Below are 8,832 nucleotides of genomic sequence, written 5' to 3'. Positions count from 1 at the left end.
ATACTTAAAAACACATTCTCTATGAATTTAAAAATATTGAAAATGTACTTAATATTAATCAAAATCAGAAGAGGCTATTTTAGTGACAATGACAGCCAAATTTACTTAATATTAAAAATGTATATATGTTTAAAATATTAGAAATCTGGAAAATCCAATAATTTAAAACATTGATTTTAATGACTGAGATTTTATTTCCCCCTGGATTCATTAGTCAGTAAAATAGACACGATATATTATAAATGGTTCCCAGAATGTATTTGCAGAACTTTTATTTATTTATGTGTTTATTTATTACTAACAATATTAATATTATTATTGTTATTTTACTGTTAGTCCTCCCCTCCCTCGAAATCCCATTTTGAATAATAATTGCTTTTCTTAATAACTATGTATCAAATCTAATTTGACTCGACAAAATGCTAAATTTTCTCCCTTCCTTTGATCAAAACTAAGAATGACAGACACTCTCGCTTTTATTTTGAAAAGCTGTGAAATACCCGCATACATATTCATGCGGTTCTTCGTGTTAAAGCTGTCTTCTTCATATGTTCTCGTTTAATTTACACACCAATAATTAAATGATGCTATTGGGGTGTGTAGGCTGAAGCTTGTACTCATAGGAGACAAAGGAGGGGATGAAATTGTGGCCGCGGTGACGCTCCTGAACTGAGCGGGCGGCGCTGCATTATTAAACAAGCGCCCCCTTGTCTCTGGTTGGTTGTCTGCCATCAGAGGGAATCAGTTTGCTAGCGGAACAACAGCAGCAGCAGCAGTGGATTGTACAGATTCGGCTTTACTGACTTTACCGAGATTTCTGTATTGCAATTCCGCGTTTATATGGAAAATAAGGTAATTTATATATTTACCCCTCTACAAAAAATATAAATTTATTTAAAATTGTGGAATAATAGGTGGCACGAGACAGGAAAACTGAGAGCAACTCTCCACGCTGAGTAAACCGCAAAGCTGTGTTAGCTGCTAGCTAGCTTGTTCGACGATTTGTTACGGATTAGCTAAAATGGGTAACGGTACAGAGCATCATTAAGAAAATGAGCGACGGGAAAAAAATGCTTAAAATGGGTCATCTTAAACAGCTGATATTTAAACAGCGTGTATTAGTTTATAGGAACATTTAAAGTAGTTTAAAAGAAATGGCGAAACGGTTAATCGCTGTTAGCTTGGAGGGTGATTTACAAGTCAATTTTCGAGTAGGAATTTTAACGAGTTAGCTATTTTTTCCCCCTCCACGTAAACATGTTTTTTGTAATTAACATTATTTTTGGCTTTCATCAGACGTATAATAATTTAAAGGTACGGTTATGTAAGTCATGTGCTCGTGTTATTTTTGCCGTAGACGACCGTGGCGTCGTTGTTGGGGTGCTTATGAATTTGATAGGCGAACACGAGGGGACAAAATAACAGCTGCCGGGTCCTGTGACATAATTGGTATTTTTAAAACGCTCCCTTGGCAGGATTAATGTTTGGATTAACAGAGATCTCTTTTGTCCGCATGATGTAACAAAAGTTTGTTTATGAATAAATCTCGCTGATCTTCAGATAGTTAAGTGAGCTCTCTAAATATTGTTTATTTTATCAGGTCTCATTTGATACATTTGCTACTGAATGCTAGTGTTTGACATGAACTAAAGATTATTTGTATCATTTGTTTTTAGGAGATTTGGTTTCTCATGGAATGACAACCTCACAGAGATACTTTGACTCCAAACCAGCTGGTACGTTGACACTCCATCTGTCCAAAAAGCCCAAATGTCTGATAAATACGTGTTGACATTAAGCTTTGTTGTCATTGTGCCTCTTCACAAACAAACAGCTCAGTTCGCTGACATGGAGTGGCAGACACCAGCTGTGTCGGAGAAGTTCCAAAGCCGTTTTGGCCGTCGTCCGGGAACATCTGACAGCGGGGACACCGGTCTTGGCACTTCAGCTTCTGACAGCACAGAAGGTGATGACTTCTCTTTGTTCCTTTGTTACCCCTGGGAGTGTTGTGTAACATGCAGTTAAAGGCAGTCACACTCCCCTGCGTAAACACTGGATGAAAATGGGCTGTGAGTTCATTTTTTGTCATGTAAGTTCTGTTTAAGTGGAGTTATTGAGGAAGTTAGAAGGAAAATAAAGTTTAGTGAGACTTGAAGTGGATGCTTTATTTACCTGGCATTAAAACCCATTGAAAAGAGGATCCTAAATAGGGACTTGTTCTTACCTTTTTTTTGTTGTAAGAATGCATTAAAATAGTATGACTTTGTTTAATAAAATCATTTATTTGATTATTAAAATATATATTTTTGTTTTGAAAATGTTATGCATCATTTTAAAGTAATTTATTTCAGTATTTTTAGGAGAAAAAAAACTTAAATTCGTTTTTAAGCAAGAATTTATAAATTATTTTAGATTTTATTTAGCTGTTTACATGATGTGATTTAGTTAGGAATTTGAACTGATACAATGACAGTGGTACCCAGCCCTGATAGAGCATCCGTTTGTCTGTGCAGGTTGTTTGTGTATGAAATGATGAAATAATAAAGGCGGGATTTAAAATGGACAGATGTTTCCATGTTTTCCGAAGGAAGACTGTGGAAAACCAAACTGAAATATTGTGCATCAGTTCTGTAGGGTTTGAACTTGATAGAAGCTTTGGAAAAGTTTGCAATGTGAGTGTTGTTGAGAGATTTTTCTCATTATGTATTGTAACAGCTGGAAAACTGCTGGAAACTATATTGAGTTTATTTTACACTTGAAGATAAACTTTTTGAAATTAATAATTTTTAATGGGTTGTTGGCCAAGTGACATTAATTTTCATCGACTCGGTTTAATTCAACTCTTGGTGGTTATTCTTTTTTTGCTTTTATGTTAAAACACACAAAAGGATATTTGGAAAAATAAAAGTTTGGTTCTTTAATGGAATTCAACATAATCCTTTGATGTAATGTCAGATTTTCAAGATAAGCACAAAAGTTTGCAGAAGCTGTTTCCTTTTTTAGTCACGATAAATGTTTGCAACATAGTTTAATTCTTTAGGTTTCTTCTGTCTTCTCCACCGAGCGTATGTCTACTTAAATTAGCTCAGTCTGCATACAGTTATAATTAGTTCCTCCTGTCGTTTGGTTTGAGTAGATTAGGTGTTTGTTCTCTAATTTTTGAGCCTGTAGATACATAACCAGTCTTCACATTTCCGTGTAGTTGAAGTCACTTTATATTGCATCTTTGAACACAAAAATAAGTTTCCGCTGCTTTTCTATTTGTGAGAAACAAATGTATGTGCAGCTGGTTTTGACATGACTGACAGCTCTGCCTGAGAGCTCTACATCCTGCCTAAATAATGGCTGTGTAGCATGGTGAAGCGAAATCAAAGCATGTTTTTGCAGTTTGCATGCCTACCCCCTAAACAGCACAAAACAGCAACAGGAACAATGCTTCAGTCCTAGCTATGGTACATGTGTTCCACCTGCAGAAATGTCTACAGAGAAAACATCTCTCAAATGTTGTTGCTGCAGAGTAGTTTAGACTTGTTCTGGCCAGAATCGGTGGAGCCTCAAGGTTTTTTATTCCGTTAGCGTATTGAAGCATATCGCTCCCACCCTGCTTTCTTTTAAAATATTTCTGTGAAACTACATTTCCAGTTATTTGACTGAACTGTGGTTTGAACAGGAAAAACATAGTCTGTTTTTGACTGTTGATGAGTGTGTGTGTCGCAGTGGGAGGGGGCAAGGTGCTTAAATAAGCGGCACCCACAGATCCCCCTGTAACATGAGAGGTGGGCTATAAATACCCCTAACCTTTCCTGTGTGTGCCTGCTTTTGCTTGGGAGCCTGGTACCGGCTGGCTGGGCTGTTCCAGAACAATAAGGTTTTGGGGCGTAGGGCCTGCTAGCTTGCGTGGCCCGTTAGCTGAAGCTCCAACGGTCGTCTCAGTGCTGCCCTGAAATGCAGAAGACCGGTTTCCGCTTTGACGTGAAGTTTCACAGCTGCCGCTTCGGTTCAGCGTCTGAATAAGATGTTCCAGCCTGTTGATTGGTCTTTGGGTTCGAGCAACTTCCCGTCTTTGAGAATTCAGCAGGTCTCTCAGGTTTGTGGTGTAGTTTTGTCATGTGAAAGCGTCTCTGGGAGATTGATCATCTTCTCCCTAAACGTCTTTATGTTTCCTCTGAGCTTAAGATGGCTAACATTTTCGAGCATGCGTGATGGAAGAAGTCCAATGTGTTCTCTGTTGTGTAATCTGGTGGAGTTAATCCTTATGTTGGCAGTGGCTGTTAATGTTTATAATTAATTTAAAGTTAAGACATTTTAATCTTCCCTTTTTTTCCCCCAAACAGCTAAGTTTTTGGGTGAATCGCTATCTTCTGAAGGTGATTCTAGCTTCCTATGGGTAGATTCTCCTTTATGGATCATGGATGTTTTATTCTGAGCCGTGGTTTAAGTCTATTATAAGCTGGTCCCCTGAGCTGCGTCAGTCAGAGCTTGTTAATTCTTTCTATGGTGACACCTCATCATTGAAGTAGGCCACCCATAAATCCTGCTGCTTTTCCCGTTTCCTTCACCCCAGCAAGTAAAAATAGAGACAATGGCTTGTTCCAGGGCTCTTTACACTGATGCACATTTCATTGCACTATTTGTTAAGACATTCTTTGTTTTTGCTTTTTTTTATTTTTTAGATTTCTGCAGTTCCAGCAGCAGCCCCTCTTTCCAACCCATCCGCAGTCAGATCCCCATTCCCACTGCACATGTCATGCCATCGACGGCGAGCGGCTCCAAGCACCAGTCGTTTGGTCAGGAGGACGCTCTGTCCTCTGCTGAGGGTCACAGATCTTCGTCAGGCTCAAGAACGCCGAGTGGCTCCATATCGAAGTCTTCATCTCTCTGCAAGTCTGCATCTTCTCCCAACTTGGACGCTCAGGACGGAATGGGAGTTGATGCTGTGAGGGCCAAGCCGGACTGCCTGAGCCGCTATCGTAGCCTCGTCAACGGGCTGGACCACTCGCTCTTCCCCTCAGACCACACACGGGTGGATGAAGGACAGAGGTTTGACACTCCTGCTGTGGAACCTACACTAAACCAGTCAGCCCTGCTGGGGGGGCTCTGTCCTGATGTAAGGCTCCGGTTACAGACGACGGGGATTAGAGAGGCCGTGGACTGTGTGTCCGATGGCTACAGAGGAGGTTTGGAGCACAGCTACAAGGTTCTTCCTGAAGCGAGGCCTGGTCTTCCTGGAGCGTCGGATCCATGTAGCCAGAGGGGCGGCCAGCTCGGTGGCGCAGGAGTTTATTCAAACCCTCTCGGTCTGCAGACTCAAGCTTTGCTGAGGGAGCACACAAGCCCCAAAGGGTTTGATCCTCTGCGGCAGGACAGATGCAGTGAACTTTCCAACTGGCAGCAGAAACAGCAGCTGGACAGTCTGCGGCTGCAGCTGGAACAAATGCAGGTAAACGACGCCCACACTTCCTCTAACTGCTGATCAAACAACAGAAACAACACGGCATTAGGTTAACATGTCTGCATGAATTACAGTATGGGGGTGAACATATGATGGAGGTTTCATGTTATTATTTAAAAAAAATATACATTTTTTGGGTAGCTGTACATTAATATTAGTTTAAAAACTCACTCTGATGAAAAAAATGTTTGATGTTTTTAGCATGTTCTTATGACATTTTATTTAATTATGGTTTAATATTGATATCACTCGTCACTTTTGTTGCTCTGCTCTGCTAATGCTAGGTTGGTGTTTTGAGGGGCTGTTAGCTAGCTGAAGAGCATGTAAACAAAGGGATGATGGGAAGGCTTGCTCTGCACCAACAGAAACTATGTTCTACAAAACAACACAAGTTCTTTGATTTTGACTAAAATGGTATAATCAGAATTAAAAGATCACTGAAAACAATTTTAAAACAGATCAAAAGATGATCGGAGTGGGACTTTAAAGATATGTATTTTGTAATCACTCATTTCATCACTATGGGAAATATTGAAGAGTTGGAGCCCAAACATTTTTTTCAGTCTTTTATTGATATTAAACTAAGTTATTTAAGACAATAAAACAATATTGGAGGATATCTCGTTTGTAAGCATTCAGGCAGAGGTAAATCGAGGGTTAAATTTGACTTGCTAACACTAAAGATGACAGCAGCTTTCTGACACACTACAAAGGTTTGGACGTGATGCACACAACAGTCTCTGTCGCAACACCAAAAATCTTACTTTTTTTCATACTTTTGGGGTTTTACAGTTATTTTGAGTTAAATTGTTGTTTGGAGATCAGATGAAGTTTTATTAAAGTTCAAAAAAGCAAATTGATTTTTTTTTACGTACCTAAACGTAAAAATTGGTTAAATTTGACCCAAACACAAACTAAGTGGTAATACATAATGTAGAATCTGGATAGATTGAAGGTCTTCAGTCAAAAACATAGCTGAGCTCAGAACTTTATAATAAAAATATGCTTTCTGATGCTTTTATAGCTGTACTGTGGGTCTAAGAGTTACGATAAAAGGTTGTTCGTTGTGAAAAAATACACTCATTTGCAAATCAAATGTTTCTCTCCATGTAAAACTCCTCTGTCCGTTTCTCCATCTCTTTCTTCCGTTGCAGTTGATGAATGCAGGAGTGGGTCAGTACCCATCTTTGTATTCCACGCCGATGCAGTCGGAGTCGGGAAAGTGGGACGCTCTGGTCAAAGCCAGCGAGAGTCTGCTGAAAGAGAAGGAGCTTATTATCGAGCGGTGAGTGCTCCTGTCACTCTCACTCCCTTCACCAGACCGTCGGATTTGTGATTACTGTGTCATCACAACAACACAGAGAGAATAAATCCTGCAGCTCACACTCATATCCATTTAGGTTGTTTATTATCTTGAGATGACAGTTTGTAGTAAATTCAAATTCATATTTATTAGAATATTTATGACATTTTACATGAATAACTCCTCTGAGTTGGCTGGTATTCTCTGTGTGTGGCTCACTGGCTCTGCATTTTGGATTATTACCCTGTTTTTCCTCACTGTTTGTATCCACCTGTGAGTAACAATCCTCTGCATTTATTTAGCCTTTTGTCAATGAAATAGTTGTAAATAAAGTTGTAGGTCAAATATCACAGATTGCAAAGCCACTGATATTTGTACTCATCCAGCCAAAAACAATAGAACTGTGGGACAGTGTAGCTAAACCTACAGCTTTTCAGACGCCTGTTCAAACAGCCAGATCCTGGAAACTTTCAACTAGTAATTTTGCAGAGATTTCTTTTTTGTTGTTTGTTTTGGAAGAGATGATTTTTAAATCTTCTAGCTGTAATTTATTTTTGTGAAACTGAGCTTCTTCTTGTTGTCTACTTGTTGTTCCTGCTGTGTTTTGATGTTGGATTTTGTTGCCATGCAGACAAAAGCAGCACATGACCCAGCTAGAACAACGTTTGAGGGAAAGTGAGCTGCAGGTCCACGGCGCCCTTCTGGGCCGAGGGACGTCTTTCGGGGACATTTGCATGCTGCGTCTCCAGGTGAGCGGAACCACGCTGTGAATCCCGAAGCCGACATTAACTTTGTGTTGGCTGCTGTCACCTTGACGAGCTCCTCAAACCCTCCTTTTTCGCAGGAGGCTCAGAGGGAGAATGCATTCCTGAGGGCTCAGTTCAGTGAGCGCACCGACTGTGTTGCCCTGGAGAAAGCAGAGGCAGAACGCAGGCTGGGGGCGGTCGAGGCGGAGACGCGGCGCCTGACGGAGAGTTTGAAGGAGGCCTGCGAGAGGCACGCAGAGGAAATGAAGAAACAGGAAGAGAGGGTTTGTGCTTACCCAACATACGTGACCTAAACTGAATGTTGCAAGTTGGAGAACCACAAAATTACAACAACGTGAAAAAGCTGATTTTTAAAATATTGGTTTCATTTGTGCTGGATTTCAAACTAAAACACAAACAGGAGTCTTAGTTTGTTGGTAAAATCCACCGTCAAGCTGATTGTCTTTATGATAAATATTGTGTAGAACCCACAAGTTCATTCCCATGTTTGCTGTTCAACCGTCCTCCTTCATGTGACGCTCACAGATACGTAGTCGAGACAAACACATCAACAACCTGAAGAAGAAGTGTCAGAAGGAAGCAGAGCTGAAGAGGGAGAACCAGCAGCGCATCGAGACTCTGGAGCGCTACCTGGCTGACCTGCCCACCTTAGAGGACTACCAGAGTCAGAATAAGCAGGTCAGCAAAGTTCAGGAGCATTTTGATTTTTGTTTCCTTCTCATATAGAAACGTTTTAACCGCTGAAGTTTGTGTGTTTTTGCCTATCAGCTCTTGGAGGCCGAGGAGCAGGCGGCGCAGCTGCAAGGGAAAGTCACAGAACTGGAAACCAGCCTGAAGACCGCGACCTCCCAACTGCGAGGGAAAGACACGCAGCTGGAGGAACAGAAACGGAGGGAGAGGGACCTGCTGACAACCATCACAGAGTACGTGGCGTCTGCTGGCCAGACACGTGAATGATCTTCTTACCGCCAGTACAAAGAGACTGTAAAGAGCTCTGCATAATGAAGGTTTTGTTTGGGTTGGTCTTCATCAGCATGCAGCAGCGGGTGCAGCAGGGCCTCGAGGATGGAGCCCGGCTGCCCAGTCTGGACGTGGAAAAGCTGAGAGGGGAGAACAACGCTTTGAGAGAGGAGCAGCAGAAACTCCGAAAGGTGTTTGTCTTGGAGATGTGGGAAATGAGGCGTGCAGAGGAGCCGTTAAGACACTTTTATTTTAAATAAAAGAGAAGTATCAGTCTGTCAAGCAGCCAGGATAGTGTGGTGGAGAGCATGTCTGTCTGAGATGCTGGAAACGATTCCTTGTCAGAAGTA

General features: G+C 41.1%; 1 protein-coding gene across 2 annotated transcripts in view; it reads left to right on the top strand.

The window, feature by feature from the left end:
- The first annotated feature begins 697 nt into the window (after nucleotides 1–697).
- cep85 (centrosomal protein 85) overlaps nucleotides 698–8,832 on the top strand; it is an 11,272-nt gene continuing 3,137 nt past the window's right edge. Inside the window, exons 1-10 of one of the 2 annotated variants that reach the window (XM_024267080.2) lie at nucleotides 698–852; nucleotides 1,677–1,736; nucleotides 1,835–1,966; nucleotides 4,674–5,440; nucleotides 6,607–6,737; nucleotides 7,387–7,504; nucleotides 7,600–7,785; nucleotides 8,048–8,200; nucleotides 8,291–8,445; nucleotides 8,556–8,673. In XM_024267080.2, the coding sequence (XP_024122848.1) occupies nucleotides 1,697–1,736; nucleotides 1,835–1,966; nucleotides 4,674–5,440; nucleotides 6,607–6,737; nucleotides 7,387–7,504; nucleotides 7,600–7,785; nucleotides 8,048–8,200; nucleotides 8,291–8,445; nucleotides 8,556–8,673 (1,800 nt within the window). In that variant the 5' untranslated portion in view covers nucleotides 698–852; nucleotides 1,677–1,696. The remainder of the gene's footprint in view (nucleotides 853–1,676; nucleotides 1,737–1,834; nucleotides 1,967–4,673; nucleotides 5,441–6,606; nucleotides 6,738–7,386; nucleotides 7,505–7,599; nucleotides 7,786–8,047; nucleotides 8,201–8,290; nucleotides 8,446–8,555; nucleotides 8,674–8,832) is intronic. The other variant, XM_024267079.2, reaches the window with a different exon arrangement.

Source organism: Oryzias melastigma, linkage group LG16 (assembly GCF_002922805.2).
Source record: "Oryzias melastigma strain HK-1 linkage group LG16, ASM292280v2, whole genome shotgun sequence".
In the NCBI taxonomy this organism is placed as follows: Eukaryota; Metazoa; Chordata; class Actinopteri; order Beloniformes; family Adrianichthyidae; genus Oryzias; species Oryzias melastigma.
The sequence above is the reverse complement of the archived record's forward strand: the minus strand, read 5'-3'. Positions and strand labels throughout refer to the sequence as shown.